Source organism: Pollachius pollachius, assembly GCF_949987615.1.
Source record: "Pollachius pollachius genome assembly, chromosome: 5".
In the NCBI taxonomy this organism is placed as follows: domain Eukaryota; kingdom Metazoa; phylum Chordata; class Actinopteri; order Gadiformes; family Gadidae; genus Pollachius; species Pollachius pollachius.
The window spans coordinates 19,604,492-19,622,238 of record NC_136938.1 but is presented as its reverse complement, the minus strand read 5'-3'; the positions used below and the strand labels follow the sequence as shown (position 1 = coordinate 19,622,238).

The 17,747-nt window shown below is 40.1% G+C and overlaps 2 protein-coding genes across 2 annotated transcripts in view; one reads left to right on the top strand and one right to left on the bottom strand.

The window, feature by feature from the left end:
- Window positions 1-1,856: 1,856 nt before the first annotated feature.
- The window catches only part of LOC307075805 (uncharacterized protein), a 22,014-nt gene continuing 6,123 nt past the window's right edge, over window positions 1,857-17,747 (bottom strand). Inside the window, exons 3-14 of the mRNA XM_079736498.1 lie at window positions 16,705-16,960; window positions 16,406-16,542; window positions 15,567-15,768; window positions 14,952-15,086; window positions 14,776-14,799; window positions 12,809-12,843; window positions 12,664-12,727; window positions 12,006-12,137; window positions 11,708-11,806; window positions 9,925-10,008; window positions 9,612-9,720; window positions 1,857-2,289 (exon numbers count right to left, since the gene is read on the bottom strand). Coding sequence (XP_079592624.1) covers window positions 2,264-2,289; window positions 9,612-9,720; window positions 9,925-10,008; window positions 11,708-11,806; window positions 12,006-12,137; window positions 12,664-12,727; window positions 12,809-12,843; window positions 14,776-14,799; window positions 14,952-15,086; window positions 15,567-15,768; window positions 16,406-16,542; window positions 16,705-16,960 — 1,303 coding nt within the window. The 3' untranslated portion in view covers window positions 1,857-2,263. The remainder of the gene's footprint in view (window positions 2,290-9,611; window positions 9,721-9,924; window positions 10,009-11,707; window positions 11,807-12,005; window positions 12,138-12,663; window positions 12,728-12,808; window positions 12,844-14,775; window positions 14,800-14,951; window positions 15,087-15,566; window positions 15,769-16,405; window positions 16,543-16,704; window positions 16,961-17,747) is intronic.
- Window positions 2,465-8,224, top strand: LOC307075751 (uncharacterized protein; the record flags this gene model as incomplete). The annotated part of the gene is made up of 3 exons (XM_079736443.1): window positions 2,465-2,715; window positions 3,301-3,448; window positions 7,448-8,224. 3 exons carry the CDS (start codon window positions 2,465-2,467, stop codon window positions 8,222-8,224), a joined length of 1,176 nt encoding a protein of 391 aa, XP_079592569.1.

The following is a 17,747-nucleotide window of genomic DNA, read 5'->3' as shown; positions in this document are numbered from 1 at the left end:
TTCAAATAACAAATGTGCATTATCTGATTTATGTATTTGGTTGATTTCTGTTTTCAAAGAACAGACTTGTTGAGGTCATGTCTGTTTTACTGCTCGGCTAAACTTACACTTTCCTCTTTTGAGTTGACCCAATGGAAGTGACACGGATATCCCACGCAGGGCCTTTAAAGGGGTAGGTGTCGCGTGCCTTGCAATAATCTGTTGACTGGAAGCACGACTTTCACAACAAAGCTGATTGAAAGCAGTTTTTAAAGACTACATCTTACAGAACAAATTTAGAAGCTATTTTTCCAGCCCTTTCGGAGATTTCTTTATTTGCAGGATATTCTGACACCTACTGAAACAGTCAACAGTCAACATTAACATATAAGTATTACATAACTGTGATTGCATACAGGGTGTTCCCATCTAAAGATGAACTGCAGGGTTTTCCAACCTCGACCCCATTTTCTTATCAGATGAGGTCTAAGGGACTTATACAGGACTTATACGGCCCAGTATTGAGCCAGATCGCAGCAGTTATTATCCATGAAAACGAGCAGCAATATAATCCTTTGGGGCAATAGCACCCCGTCAATGTACGTCCTCTCAAAGAGCTTGTTTTTGCTACTGACAGGCTCAGATTATATTTAATCATAATGGAAATAATCCCTACAGAGAATTACAACTCTTTTCTTTGTCTTTCGCAGTCAGTATTTAATAACTGAAATCTCTTTGTTGCTTTGTTGCAGGAAATGTCCCTACTGTCATTACAATCTTAGCTCTCCTTCACCCAAATATTTTAGACAACACTAATCTACACTTTCGTTTCACTCTCACTCACGTGTCCACCTTTTTCTTCCTGCAATAAGTCAAATCACTTCTACTTGAGTGAGTCTTGGTTGGACACAATAACAAACAGACTGGGAACAAGCAAAGAGTAAATAAAAGTGTTATTTCTCTGTAGAGATCCTTTGCATAATGATGTAATAAATACTGAGCTGTTATATATTTCCCACTTGCGCGGATTACTGCTGCAGTGCTTTCGCCCAATACTGGACCAATTTAAAAAAAAACTGTTATCCTCATTAGTCTTTTGTTTGTTGAGGTAAACAGTGAACTTATGTGGATGCTGGGACTTGTAGTTCTTTTTAGTTCCCATACACACATACACACGTACACACACACAGAGGCTGATTGGCTGCCCAGTGGACAGCCCTTAAGTGCATGGAGCAGGTGGTGGGTGTCAGGATCTATTTGCTCTCATTTCTCTCTGTCTAAAATTAGACTTTGGCCCTTTCACACCTCGACACAGAGATACATTTAGTATGGAAAACCAACAAATCTTTAATAAACAGTCGCCTTCCCAATGTGAAAATAAAACACCCAAAAGGATTCTGATTCAAACTTTATATTGTCATGCTTATTTTCAAATGGACCAGTGCATAGGCCCTTCACTTTCCGTTGTTTCTGTCATCTCTGTAGTTATTCTCTGGTCTATGTTGCCTGTATTAAATGGCCCTCTATTGCTGAGGAACATCTTTCTAATGTGTATTTATTGTCAGGAAGATAAGAGCCTTGTTTGTAAGATTTAAAGCCTTACAAATATATATAGATTCCAATGCTGTGTTTGAATGTCATTGTAATAAATGCAATTGAATCATAAATAAGGACAAAAAACGAGCAAACAATTGCCATCTGAAACAGTTGGAGTTAGATCCAGTTTATTTAAGTCCATATTTCAGCCAGACATATTCCTTTTTGGAAGACTATTTTCAGAGCTAATTCATCATGTATCCTAGTCAGAAGTAACAAGTTACATGCCTTTCTATTTTGGTTGAAGGCGTTTCATACAGCTATACAACACCTATCCTGATGAGGGCACAGTTTTGTCCCTGCTTTTGATACACACGCAATATCATATCATAAGCCGGGTTCATTTTCAGAGAATTAGGACTCTAAATAGCTAGTGTGATAATACATTTCAAGAGACATTAATCACAGCATAGCAAGTTTAAATCCGTGAATTAACTTTGGGGAATTGTATGTTATTAATAAAGGAAAGTAATACATATATTGCAAAAATATAAAAATGATGGTAACCCAGGCAATACAGACAATAAATGAATATATTCTGCCTTCACACTGATGTGAACTGAAAAAAATCTGCATTTCGAAGGAGTGCTAGGAATGGTTTTGAAAGAAACATATTAGGTAAAATGATCTGATTTGTTTGTAAAGGGTTTTCCAGTTTTTTAACCATCTTCAGAATCCAAGGTGTCCTTCACAAATCTTCATGGTAATCTCCAGCTGTAGAAAGAAAATTTCCAAAATAAAATATCCAAATATGGTTGAAAATGATTATTTTTTTATATACACACGAGGTGCAATCTACTTATATTGTAATGTTGTTAGTATGGTAATAGTAGTTGGGATTTGTATCCCCGACTTTTTAACTGACTAATTTGTTGTTTATAGGTTGGACATGCTGATGGAAGCGAGCTACAACAATGGGCTGGAGCCGGACCTCTCCCAACCATATCCTCCTCCCGTACTACCTAAGCCGGGCAAAGACAACGCAAGACTCCAGAAACTAAAGAAGAAGAGATCCAAGAAAAAAGGGGGCCCCTCCCAGACCCCTATCCCCTTCCGCACCTGTTTGTCTCCTGTCAATGAAGCAAGCACGGACCTCGAACACAGCGACCATCCCTCCCCGTCTAGGTCCCCAGATTCAACGTACCTCGGGGATTCCTCAGTCTCCAATTTCTCAACGGCTCCTTTCTATAATAACTCCAAAACTCCCTTCCCTCCTGCTCGCAGCAGCCCCTTTCGCCCAACATGCAGTTCTCCGCTACAGCACTTCAAACCTCCTGTCCGTTCATATGAGGAACAGGTGGCTCCACTGTATGAGTGCTCATCTTTTTTATTTGAGGATGACACCCCTTTGACCATGCCATCGCTGTGCCCATCCCCACCACTGGAGGGGGTCGCAGCACCACCTTCTGTGCCTCCCTTTATCTTAACAAAGTCCCAAGGCTCTTTGGGTTCATTCTCTGCAATACTTAAAGAACCAACCCCCATGCCCAATTGTAGCCCAAAAATTTCCACCCACACCCTGACCCTATCGTCCACTGGCCCCACCACTGGTCAAGAGCAGACTTCATCTCGAGTTCTGGATTTATCGCTTGTTCCGGCACTGCTATCAGTTTCGGTCCCTCAGACACAGCCTTTAAGTGGCAGCCAACACAAAACAAACTCACAATCAAAGGCCAAAGCCTCTTTGACCGCCAAGCCTGCTTGTAATTCCGTTTGTCCTAACAGCCAAATACCCCCTGAGGTGACCGACTCAAATATAACACTTGTTGAAACGGTCAAAGAGAAGAAATTAAATTCCCAGCAGACAAAGATTTACACATCCAAGGCAACCTTTTATGAGATCTCTAAGCCCCCTTCGCTGCAGGATCTCACAGTATGTACTGCATCGTCCCAATCATTATCTACTGGAGTCAGCGAGAAAACAATAGTGACTGCTGTAAAGAATGTTCAAAAAGTACCAGTTGCCTTTACCCCGTTGAGAAGACCTAAAACACCCTCTTCTACACCCAGTAGGGGATCCACTCCTGTTATTGAAATATCAAAAGCTAATCCACTCTTATTTGCTACTAGTCCGGCATCGCCCTCTAGCCGTGATTTGCAACATTCGGCTTGCAATTTGGAGGTTTGTCCAAAAACCAATTCAACGAAAATTAAGACTCGAGGTAAGATCCCCACAGCACCAAAAGAAGCAAATCAGGGTGGATTAAATAGCAATACGTTAAACAAGCAGTTTTTGGAGCCTACAAGAGATTTGATGGGGAATGATATGTTGAACAGGTGTAAGACACATTCAGAAGGACCCATAGACAGTTTAACGCCATGTCTTCCAACAGATAGCATGACTGTGGTTGTACATCATCATTCAACATTGAAATCAGATCAAAGTTCAACAGATGGTGCTCTACTTTTGCCAAATATTCCAGAATTTATTTCAGGTGTACCAAACACTGCTTCAAATCCTAACCCCATAACTGTAAATACAACACAAGTTCCCCAAAATACAAAATTCCCTTCACCATGCTCTAACCCACATGGTCTGCCAGCTTTGGAGGCACGTAAATCATTGTCATCATTATTGGGATCTCAACTGACGCAAGCATCAAAGCAAAAATCAAGATCAACCTATTATGGTCTTACTCCAGCTGAATATGTTGCCTATGGTGGTATTAGGACTTACAGTGCATATCATAGACCGGTAAGCCCCAACAGGCTGAGCTCAAATGAAGCACAGCCTACGGAAGAATTACATGCTTTATCTGTCACTAGCTCTGAACGAACTGCAACAAGGGCGCCTGATGGACATCAACCTATTGCCTCATCTGGGGAGCCCTCTGCTGCACTTGTTTTGCATCAAACATCAGTCTCAAGGGAATCAAACATGGGCAAAGAACAGACAACAAATAAGGACATTAAGCAAGACAGCCAATATGAAGGTCAAATAAATGGATCACAAACGAGTAAAACATCTGCTGAAGAGAACACAAAACCAAAGCTACCATTTGGCTTGACACAGAAAACTATGCAACCGTGCACAAGTGACGTAACAGCACCAAAAGCCTCTTACTCCGAGGCTTCAATAACCATACCTAAATCAGGTGAGGTGCACACACAAACCTTGGCATCCCCTAGTACAACCCCTTCATGTCTGAATAACACAAGCAGTTTGTCCATTATGTCCTCTCTCTCAGAAATTAAGGAATGCATGAATACTAAAATTCAGAATGGTGAATCCCCTTATCTTAATCCAAGTATTGATAATACTGTTAAAAAATCAAACAATGAAGCAAGCAAACCAGATCATGTAGATATATCTGGTTCAACAAAACATCCAAATACTCCCCCACATGATTCAGTGAAATCCACCATCATGTTGGCTAAGGACCCATGCCATCCTATAACATCATTGGCAGGGATTCAGAAATATACTCAGCATGATCCAAAATTTGCAACAAGTAAAGCAACAGTCCACCCCTTAGTCTCAAATAAAGGCAGAGAATTGATGCAGGAAATCAGTGGCAGTAAAATACCAAATATTGTACCCCAGAACACAATCAAACAAAATGATTTACCTTGCATGAGTACAAATGGAGCATATTTCCCTGACAAAGTGGGCAATTATGCTCCAAACTCAAATATTGCAAGCAGTTCAGTGTCAGTTGTTCCCTTAAAAACTGAATTTTCTGCCAACCAAAATCTAGAAACAACCCAATCAATCAAGGTAACACTTACTCCAAATAATATAATTCCCTCAATGGTAAACAGCGTACTGAAACAGAATATTTCTGGAGCTGTAATACCACCTTCATTGCCTCAGTTGCAACCTTTTACAATTGATTCCGTGACTGCTTTGACTGTTTCAAAAAAACAACTCCCCTCCCTCCATGAAATCAAATCAGAAAAAAAATCGGATTCTAAAATGCCTTTAGCAACTAACTTAAATAAACCTAATATGTCTATCCAAGAGGGAACCAGCCAAAGAAAAACAAATAATAAAGTAATACCAAGCATAACATCAAATTTTCAGGACAAAATAGTTCAAGAGGTCACTGCCGAAATATCCATTGCCAAGAGTTACAAAAAAGAGTCGATGGTTGCTGATGTTTCTATGGCTCAAAAGATACATGACCATGTTCCTCATAAAGAACAACTAATGCCAATACAAGAAATAATAGAGTTCCATTTTCCCAGTAACATTGCCAGGGAAACTGAACTGCATCAAAGCGTCAACATGGGAGCTAAAGATCTTTCAGCAGGAAAAATGCCAACAGAAATTACTCAAAAAGATACCATACCTAAAACTGGTTCCAAACAATGTATTATTGAGTCTAAACAGACATTTCAAGAAAATGTGCAATTGAAAAAGTCTAATAGTGCAGTGAAACTATCTAAAGCGATCAGTGAGGCTTCTCATCATGGTTACTCCATTACAGAGTCAGCAAGTGTTAAGTCAAACGTGTTGAATGTTGGCAGTATTATACCTGTGATTGAAAATAAATTCCCTAATGAACCATTTCTGGAAAAAGTATTTGATGCAGCAGGCAGGTCAGTCAAGGCTTCCGTTGAAACATCTTCTTTGCCAGGGAAGCCCTTTGTACCATTAGGCCCCATCTTGAGTCGTGTCACATCAAAAAGCCCTTTGTTAACAAAGGCCTCAAATGATCAAGAAGCACTGAAACTGGTTGCTGACACAAAACACCCTGGGGGCTATCATAATAATCCAAAAATAACTGAACCCAGGAACCCTCTTGTTTACCCTATGACACATGTGTTAGAAGGTAAACAAACACCCACTGTTCTTCTGCAAAACAGAACTTTTACACCTGAGCCCATATTGTCCATTCAATCAACTGTGAATGCACGGATACCCTTTTCACTTCCTGCTAGCAATGGTCAACCTTTAATGACCCCTCCCAAAGTAAAGCTTGTAAATACCCGAATGAATTCACCTGCCCCAGGGTACATCAGAACCCCCTCACAGAGAATAAACACACGAAGCCCAGCCATTATAGGATCCCACCAAATCATTGATCATTTTAATCCAGCAAAAACTGAGTTAAGGTACTCAGATATTGAAGCTGAACACTTTTCGAAGGAAAATAGTGAAAAAAACAAGTACTTTGAGGTAAACACACAGATTGTATGCTCACAGCCTTATTCACCTCAAAGCCATCGCCATGGATACATTTCCCCGAACCCTCCCAAGTTTGCCAATTCCATCAGAAATGTTAACGCCCCTCTAAGCCCTTCTAAAGAAACAGACATAACCAAAGCTGTGACCTCACACTTCATAGATCCTATACCGGGTATATACCCTCAAACCAATGTCCCCAAAATTGGTCATGCCTCAGATGGCCTACATACCTTAAACTACACTACAAAAAGTGCATCCTGTTTAGATGTCAGGAAAAAGTCATCCCCCCTAACTGATGCAATTACTAGTAACATTCAGGGTTCCTTAAAGTCGACAAAACAAAGTCATTATTCTCCAAATGTAGGAAAAGAAACTGCAGTACCAACAGCAAGTTCAATGCTAGTTAATAAGAGTATTCTGGTTGAAGTACTTTCGCGGACAGAACAGATATCAACTAACTTGGCTTCAAGCTCAGCAATGGAGGGAAAATCCGTAGATAATATCCCCATCTCGCCAACCTTCTGCCTCTCCGACAAATTAGAAAATAAGCCACCCAGAACCTTGATAGAAACTAAAAAGACATCCTCCAACAAAACCGACCCATCTCCCATACATATAAGTGAAATACAGCCCCCTACTGACTCAATATTGAAAACAATCCCAGCAGCAGATAATGACATAAAACCACCCATAGTGAAAGGTGCTGTGATTGATTCTGCCACTCCTGCCTCTTTGCCTCAGGACTCAGTCTCAGTCAAAGCTCCAGCACCAAACAGAGGAATGTCAGTGCCATCTCAGCCAAAGGTTGGACTCAAAGGGGAGAAAGCACTAGAGAGCAGAGCTGCGACGACACCATCGGAAGACAGGCCCTCTACGAAGTCCCTGACATCAACTGCATCTTCAACTGATGACAAACCAACCGCCGTGACAGAAATGGCTCCCGCTGCTGAAATACCCAAGGCGGTAATAAAACCTAAAGGCCTTAAGGCCAAGCTGAGTGGGTGGTCACGCCTAAAAAAACACATGGTCGAAGAACCCGAGGAGCCCCTGTTTCCAGAGCCCCTAGGGGAATGTCAGGCAGCGGTCAATGCTGGTGAAATGGAAACAAATCCAGTCAGCAGAGAAGAGGTTTTGGTAGACCAGTCCTCTGGTCTGGAGGTGCTCAAGGAAACAGAGGGCCCCAAGGCGCTGAAAATGTGGGATGCGCTGCTCTTTCATATGTTCTCTACCAAAGAAAAAATCATGGAGCAGATCAAACCCAAGAAGGACAAGTCGGACACAAATGAAAAGGCCAAAGAGAACCAGATTGAGGTTCCATCATTTGTGAATCGGCTTCCTATTCTTCTGTACAGTCCCCGCTTTAACGCCAGAAAGCTCAAAGAGGCTGCAGCAAAGCCCCTCACTAAAATTGCCACAGTGTTCGAGAGAGGGCTACTAAACCGCAAAAACCAGGATGATGAACGCAAAGACTTTAATAGAAAAGCAAGAGGATTTGGTGATTCAAAGAAGGAAGATTGAAAATGCATTGATATTTAAGGCTCCGACTTGGTGTAAGGAGAATTAGAAATAAATAAAGCCATCATTACAAGTTAGCATTAAAACTCATGTTCTGATATCTGTTACGTAATATTGCAGGCAAAGGGAAATGTCAATGTTACATTTTGATTCACGGATAAATTAAGGAATTACCAAAGTAGCATGAGGTGTATTATTGTTAAAAAATATCTTATAGAAAAACTATTCTATGTGTCTAACGTCAATAGTTGACTATCACTAATCCTAAACAAATGATTAATGACTGAGTGGTTGTTTAACATAATTTAAATTAGTATATTAAAATGCTCTTAACAGGCGAACAACTGATTCAAAGTCAAAGTCGATAAAATATTTAATTTATTTTTAATTGAAATAGTAAGCCAATAGGCAGAATTGACTCCATATTTGGATGAAATATATATCAGCAGATTATTTATCTTGAATTAATTGTGTAGAGTTTTATGGAATGAAAGCCACGTTATATATGTCTGTTGCGTGACTGCACGTAGATGTTTACACATATTGACATATGATAAAGTTCTTGTCTGGTTTTGAGAGAGGCAATTTCCTTTAGTTCATTTTTTTTCTATATATATATGCATTGTAGTGCTTGCCTATGGTCTAATTTGTTTCCTATTGCATTGTCACATGGCTTTTACATTCCTGGTACACAGGGCAAATTTACGCTGAATGCATGATGATATTTGACAGCTACCATTGGGGGGAGAACATCTTGTAGAAAAGAAACACTGATTCATACATGGTCAGTAATGAGTAGAATGACATGGCTTCAGGGAGTTGAGGTGTGTATTGTCTAGAAATTAAGGTATAGTTTGAGATGAGTCTGGAGCTAGAAAGGCTGTTGAAACAGTTAGCGTAGTACAATCAAATCCAGAGTAAAAGTTACTGCAAAGAGATTCAAAGCATGTGGAAAGCATATGGAAGTAAGAGAGAAATAAGTCACAAATAATATTTGAATTGAATAGCTTTAAAGGGATTCCGAAAATTTCCGAAAATTCCTGCCTTGATGTAGAAACCATATCATAATCTAAGGGCTGGTAAATTAATCTGCTACTAATCAGTAGAGCTACTGCAATGGTACTTAAGATAAACTCTTTGTATTTTTTGGTTACAGTGTGTTTGAAATAGCATAGAATCAAATATGAAAACATGTGTTTGTTTGTTCTTCATTGTTCTTTGAACCTTAGATACTCGTGCCCGATACATTTAAGTAGCAGAAACATGATTTATGTTATCAGAAACACAACGTCCTACAACAACAAATCTGAATTGTCTATTATGTATGTTATATTTAAAAGAAGCTGTTGTGAAAAAAATACATTGTTATGATCTTCCAAAAGGTTTTTACCTGACTTATATTTGTCATGTTCACTGCAGTCGTTATCATCTACTGCCACCTTCTCGTACTTGCCATGACCTGACACCACAAATTTGTATCTTTTGCCAGGGGAGCTCCCCTGAAAAACACAATTTTAAACACATTGATTTATCATCATTACATTGTGCATCAGCACCAAACAATTGGATTGCATTGGTAAATAAAATGAAGTATTTTAACAATAAGTAGCAGAATAACTACTTGTAACTACAACGTCTGTCAATAAAGCTATAGTTCACACACATATATAGGTCTAGTGTGTTTCCCGTGTTTCGGAGCATACCTTGCCTCCTCTCCCAGGAGATGATGAATCACCAAGGTTCTCCCACAAGTTCTTCTTGCATAAAACATCCCCCGGTTTAATCTCCTGCGAGTAGAGGAAATTATGTCATGGTTGAAGCATCCTGGGTTATGGTTAGGATGAGATCATTGTTTTGACATATTTGCTCTGTGTTACTCCTCCGCAACAGAGCACACATCGGCGGATCAATCTCAAGCCAGACGTGACACACACCGTCATTAGATAAGAAGTGTTTTGTTTTGTTTTGTTTGGCATGTTATAGACACAGGGACTGGCAATACAAATTGCAGCTGAGTTATTGTAAAGTTAAGGAAGAAATGTATCATTTGAGTGAGGAGGAAAAGAGAATTAGACAGCAAGGAATGTTAAAGGTCCCATATTATACTACCAGGTGTGAGCGTGAATAGTCATTACAAGCCGTTTTGAAAATATGCCTCTACTGACATCACAAGTGTGCATGTCCACCTTAATGTGTGCTGGATAGATCGGGTTAAATATGGGACCTGGGTAAGTTCAGGATTTGTGCTTTTTCGCCTTTTTTGATCCTTCCCGGGGAGACCAAAGGTTGGTCAACGGGTTCAGGGATCTCCCCATTCGTACCCGGTACCGTACATTCCCAGGTTCCAGAGCTCTACGCTCAACAACTCAGCTTAATAAACAGTCAAGATAATGCAACACTTTATCTATTTCAAGGTTCCAAAAAAAGAGAATTCATCTTATTTAACAAGCAGTTAATTCAGTACTATTTTGTTCCAAATAACCTCTACTTCTTCTGGACTTTTTGCAACAATACAGGTAGACCGACAATTACAACACAATTTATAAGAAGCACCTAAGAAAAGCTTGCAGGAAAGCACGTTTTTCATTCTACATTAAATCCATTTACAAGCATTTGAACAATCGTGGATGATTATTCATTCTCAGACACTGATCCTAAACCCTATTTGTTCCAGCCTGAATTTGGAGAGAATGAACTCATCCAGGATGTGCTAAGAGGGATGACGAAATGGCTGACAATTTGGTTGGGGCAGATGTGAGTCCGGTAATAGATCTGTAAATGTAACTCCGGTGGAGCATGTCTAAGTATGGCAACGGATGGGGAGTGTCTATGCTGCACAGAGTGATACTTATGGAGGCAAAGTTAATCTATATAATTTTGGAGGCTTGACATCTCTGGTGAAAAAGCTCTGGTTGAAGCTTGAATCACTGATAATCCCTGCTGTTGTGGAGACACTTTCTCATATCCCAAAAATGATCTCACGAGGTTTGCATAAATTCTGTGTTGTTACTCTCAGTGCTACCTGTATCACTGCGCACAACCCAGCAGAAGAAGAAACAAGTATTCGGACCAGAATTGTGCTGAAGTAATTAGTGGTAAAATATAAAATTAATTCTTGTTTTTACATAGTGAATTCCAGATATTCACAAGTAAATAAATTAATGTCTGCATTATTTTGAAAGTGCATTATGTTGCGTTGTGGAGCTGATGCTCCAGCCCCTGAGAAAAAACATCAGTACGCTAATGCTTACCAGCACCAGTTAAATACGGGGGATCACTGAACGGCAATTGTCTAACCCCGGAAAGGATTACAGAAGACCAAATCCTGAACTAAATCCTTAAGGCCACAACATTAACAGATGAAAAATACCAAAAAAAAATGTTTTTGTTGTTGTTGGTGTATCATATGAGGGAAAAAAAAGTATGGAAATTAAACTATTCTCAAAACCAAAACTATGAATCAAGACGATGAAAATAGCCTCTTACTGCTGGTTTGGTAGGGGAACTGCTTCTGGTGCCATCTGGGCTTGCCTTCACCCACTGGTTGATGAGGTCAGCCACGCCCACTTTAAGTCCTTCGGCATCCTGAGACAGAGATTAACAATTTATTAGCAATGGAGTGAATAGTGAGCTCATGTGAGTGATTAGCTAAAGCACCGATTGGCATGAAATATAAATTTCATCAGCAGAAAAAGAAATGTAAGTGTTGTGCAACCAAAACACATTTAAAAGTAATGGTGTTTACTTTATGGTGATGGTTTATAGAGGTGCTCTTTTTGTTAACCTTGGACAGTGTGACCTTAACCGAATTCTGGGTCCATGCATCACCAGCCTCGAACAGGTTTTTCTTGAAGGAAACAGGCTCACTGGGATTGGCAAGTTCTGTGGCCAGCGGTTTAGTTGTTTTAGCATTGCTCTGCAACAACAAATGTGAACCGCTGTGGATGTTCATGGCAGTGCTGTGGTTCAGATACCGATACTACGCTTGAGCCAATATTGGTCCTGACATGAGTTGAAGGGCAGAATGGACAGGTATAATATGTCAAGACTGCAATTGGCCAGACTATGCCGGTAATGACTGTAAAGCACATCCTCTAATGTAATATTTGGATGATACCATAGTCACCAACAGAATAAGATAACACTTATTTGAGTTTATGTGGAAACTTAGAGGAAGAGGAAGGATGCTGGCAGCAGGGTCTACAGTGGAGCATGATTCTTTGTCATGGTTAATGCTGATGGGTTTTGGGACTGCTTCAGAGATAACACTTGCATTCTTTCTCATTGTTGATGTGAATATGTTAAATACACAAAGACAACATTTAGAGGAGAGCACTGAGCCTATGTGGCTAACTCCAACAAGAACATGCAAAGTCAAATGTTTATTTCAGTACCACTTTATTTATCAACAATAACAACCCCCCACTAGTGAGTGAACGTACCTTGAAATCATGTGCGTAGTCATCAATCTTGGAAACAGCTGTAGGTGACAGTGTTCTTCTCATGCTGTTTGCGGTGAAGACATTTTTTAATGTTTTTCGTCTCCAGTAATGCCTCTTCTTTCAATTTGTATGAACATACACTCACCTTTTATTCAACGAGCAAGTTAAGGGCTCAGTTCTCTGAGCCATCGAAGATGATCCGATGGATCCAATGAAATAGAAGTCAAAGTAAAAGACAATAGATATCATTGTGGAACACATTTAAAGTAGGCATACGTATATTATGAGAAAACAAAGTATTAAGGTGGCTTTAAAAACAAATGTAACCAAGGACTCTTTAAAACGAGTTTAAGCAGAATTCAAAAAGCTTCAAGCAGGCTTGATTATCAAACAATGCTACTAGCAATGTTTCACAAGACAGGCAGCCAAGCTAATAGTATTAAAATGTAGATACAATATTGGTTGATTTAAATTGACCAAAATTGGCAGTAAATTACATTTTAGGCATTCCAGGCTCAGCTGCTTTGAGCGATTTATATGATTTTGTAGTTGGTGGATGCTTAACATTCAGGATAGAAATGAGTAAAGTTGCGTGTAGAGTGGCCCCATGTGTCTGTGTGTGACGAGACAAAATGATTTAGAGGCACAGGCCATGTGTAACTGTAAAGCTGTGCAAAAGTTTACTTCCAGTCAGCATGACACCATTCTGCAAGGCAGTGACTGAAGACATGCATTTACACATTCTGTGGCACTACACACTCTGCTTAATCAGTAGGCCTACCTATTAATAATAATAATAATAATAATAATAAGAATAATAATAACAAAAACACCCAAGGCACTTTACATAGTTAGTGTGTGGGGGGAATAAGACACATCCTTCACTGCATTACATTAAATTAAGAGAGGGTTTTATCCAGAGATTTTAAAAAAAGTGCATTCAACCATAAAGAGACTACACAGAAATTGGAAAAATCATGCAAGCACATTAAATGTATCTAATGAATCCACTAGCAGTGTGTATGCTATGTGGCTGGGTGACTGAGAAATCATCCCCCCCACCTCATAACAAGGGGTAAAGGTGCTGTCTCATAAACAACCAGCAGCAGGGTGGCACCATAGCAATCTCAAGCACATGTTTGCTTAGATGTAAATGATGTGCCTTCAGGCTTCCAGGAGCAGAAGAACCGATTAGCATGTGTTTGCTCTCGGGCATACTGTGTGGATGAGCGCTTCAGTTAAAGCGACTCATGATTCATCATATTTGACTGCCCGATGTTATGTTTGCTTTCTTGCATTGTGTTTGTCTCATCCTCCAAGGGATGGAGCATATGTTCGAGGCAGTAGCAAGATATAGAAGTGAGCTCCATATATATGTTTATATATATTTTTAAACCATTTAATTCATTTATTGACAGGCAATGCAAAATTACCCCTACTATGTACAAACCCAACCCATTGTTGAAACACTACACATAGACTCATGTGTAGATCAGAGCCCAAATTAGAATTGTGTGTTGTTCTTGTGTAAATGTACAATTTACACAAGAATTTTGAGATTGATCTCAGAGGAATTTAAGTTTTAGATTGGGGTGTATCCTTTCAATCCTATAAGTTATTATATGGAATGTATTTATTCATATTTATTCTGTATTAAGTTTTATCCAATAATGAAAAGTAGTATTTAAAGTTTTCATATTTTCCATATGTTGGTATTTTGCATGTTTTGCTTCACGTTAATACGCTGATTTGTTTCTAGGTTGTTTCTATTATACATGCCGATGGTAAAAATATGACGCATTGACTCATAATATAAATGCCTACTATAATAAGGCCTAATGATGCTAAGATGAAGCCATGTATTCTTCCCAGTGCTGTGATGTCATAGCACCAGCGAGTGTTTTCCCTCCCCAAACGTGTTTTTTGTCATGCTTATTTTGCAGAGGTTTAGCATTGTAGCCTAAATCCTGACATCTCACTGTAACCAACAAAAGCCTGATTGTTCACATGGCCTGTTGCAGACGGCGTAGTACCACAGAGAAACACACCAAACCCAATCACAGAGCAGACACAGCCAACACAACTATCCGCCGACTCATGCACGGGACTTACGGGATAAAACCGAATGAGAAGTTTCTAGTGGAGGGTTGAGGAGCGAGGGAAAATAAACACTTTTGGTTGACAGGGTGCAAAATACAACGACATCACAATGTGGAACAATGGAGGAATAATAGCAAACATATAGTTATTTGGGAACATTCATGGAGGACTTGTGGATCAATGGATACCTTAAACGTTGGGCCCATGGGCCCATACGGGTTTGTCTCCAACGTGTCTCCATGGTTACTGTGTGAGGTCTGCGTCCGCTGATCAACCCCCTCACTGCCCAATTCTTCTTCCTGTATGGTCATGTGACTCTCCGCCTACCAAAGGGGTATGAATAAGTCATAGCTCCACCTGCACACTCTCATTCATTAATTTATGCATTGTTATTCATCCTGTTTACAAGGTTAGCATGAAAAAATATATTTGTATGCAGTACAAGGATTGAGTACAGGTCTATGTTACTGCTTTGGAGTTTAAAAAGTCACCACGATTTTTGTGGTAATTTCGACTAATCAGAGATAATTTCTAATTAACATTTTTTGCAAATTAGTTGCAAATAAGTTGCAAATTAATCTCCCCTTACATGTCCAGGGTTGTGAAATTGTTGTATGCTCTTTACAGATGACTAGTTACGATGTGCAAATGCCACTAACTTTAAAATAACTCACATTAAAACACATGAAGCTCTTAGCCCATTCTGCAATGTTTGTGATGTGCATACCATTATACAAAGTGATTGCTTGCGTGCTACCGGCTTGCTTGTACCCTCGACACTCGCCAATCAGATTGAACCTCACCTCCACATCCTGAAGCCGACATCTTTCATCCAGGCTGTAATGGAAGTCTGCCATATCGTGCGGCTGCTCTGCCTTCCTGCGTTTCATCTCCCCCACCACCCCCTCTCCTCTGTCCCTGTGTATTTGACAGGCCTCATCCAGACCCTTCGAGGCCCCAGCCCCCTCTCCATCCACCAGGTGCAGGTCTCTGTGTGTGGGCGAGCTGGGGATAGGGGGGTTAGAACACACAGGGTATAAACTGATACAGCAGGGGCGCTGTAAAGCCAGAACCTTCTGTGACATGGCCCAGTTTTTCTCTGGGATGCTGAGAGCAGGAACTGACTCACTCACTGACCATCAGAAATTGGTTATTGGAGATGGCTATATAGCTCTGTGGGATGGTAAATGGATTTAAGGAAAAGTAATTATCAAAGAGTTTCTTATTATTATCTAGTGTAATATATTATTGAGCCAAAGCTACTTGGTGAGTTATTATATTTTTCTACTGGCTTCACTTTATTTTACTCTATTAGTATTTTACTTAAAATAATCGTCAAAACAGGCTTTAAAGGTGACATATTATACCAACAGGTGTGAATGTGATCATCCGTTACAAGCTGTTTTGAAAATCTGCCTCTTTTGACACCAGTAGGCGTGTCCACTTAGATGTATGACGGCTAGATGAGCAACATTTGCTACAGTCCACTGGGTAGGCTGGGAGACTGATCATTCCAGCACACATCTAGGTGGACCCACTTGTGATGTCAGAAGAGGCAGATTTTTAAAACTTCTTGCAACAGCTAATCCCATTCACACCTGGTGGTATAATATGTCACCTTTAAAAAAGTAGAACCTCCTACCATGGCCTCGTCGTTTCTGATTCAAGAGAGCTGATGTTCCTCGGCAGGACCTTGGGCGCTAGGCTCCTCGCCTTCTGGGGTGAATTCAAGACGGAGGAGCTGCATGATATCACAATGTCCTTTTTCCTGTCACATATCTGGGATAAAAAAACAAAACAGAGGAGATGAAACTACAGTACGTTGTGTCATGTGTTGTAATGTATACTTAACTTCACATGGAGTTTCTATCGCATCTTTTTTAGCGTTATTCAGTAAATATAACATTTTTTACAAATTAGTTTTATTTAAAACAAATTGACCTTTTCCTCTGAGTATCTTGAAGTTCCTGGAGTCGTGACGCTGCCTCTGGACTCTGGCCCCTCCCCCTTTTTATCTTCCTCCTCCAGGTGTTTGAGCTTCTGCTTGTGAGTGAAACGGCTCTCTTCAGACCTCCGGCTGTGGTCCTGCCTCAGGAGGCTTTCCTTACGATTCTCCAACCTTTGGGTCCAATCACTAAAGCCCTCATCCTCCTCCAGAACCAATCGGCTTTGAGGAGGTTTCACTTCCTCGTCATACCTAAAAACCAGGCAGAGAGATCAGAAGAATCATTCCCACACAAATGCAGGCAAGTCTGATAAAGTATGCTCTTTACTTTCTTTATTTCTCGCAAAAGGTCATTTTTAGACAAGAGGGACGCTTTCTCTTTCATAAGAAGGGAACTATGTCTGATCAGTGGTTTACTGAACAGAACTTTAATCCTCTTCAATTGATTTGGTTAACTTGAGCCAAACTGAAGGCCGGGTATCATATATGGTACGGTGGTTCTCGTTTGACTATGGATGAGTGGAAATTTAAAGCTTATTTCCCCAAAAATTTGAGTATTCCTTTAGGGTGAGCAGGTCTTTATGCGACAATACTGGTCTGCTTGATTGATCCATTGTAGCTTAACCCAGGAAAGACACCTTTTGATGATTTGATCACCCAGTCATTGAATGTAACAATCATACAAAATAGCAAACCCTTAAGCATAAGAAACCTATTGGCTCTTATTTCCAAGACAAATATGTGTATGTACATGTAAACCAATCAAAGACATAAATCTTTGGCAGGATATATATATAAAAATACCTGTCTTAATGTTTGAACAATGTCTCTAAACAATACTAAGCTTTAGAATGTGGAAGTGGCTCTGTGTGATAAACAGCTGTCTGGATGGATGACTCTGTTTAAGATGTGCCAAGATCGGAGATACTGGGGGCACTGCCAGGTTCCTTCGATCACAACAGGTGGGTGAGGTGCCCTGAGGATTAAAGCTCCCTGGAAACATAAACAGTGGCCATGGACACACATCGCAACAGCCTTC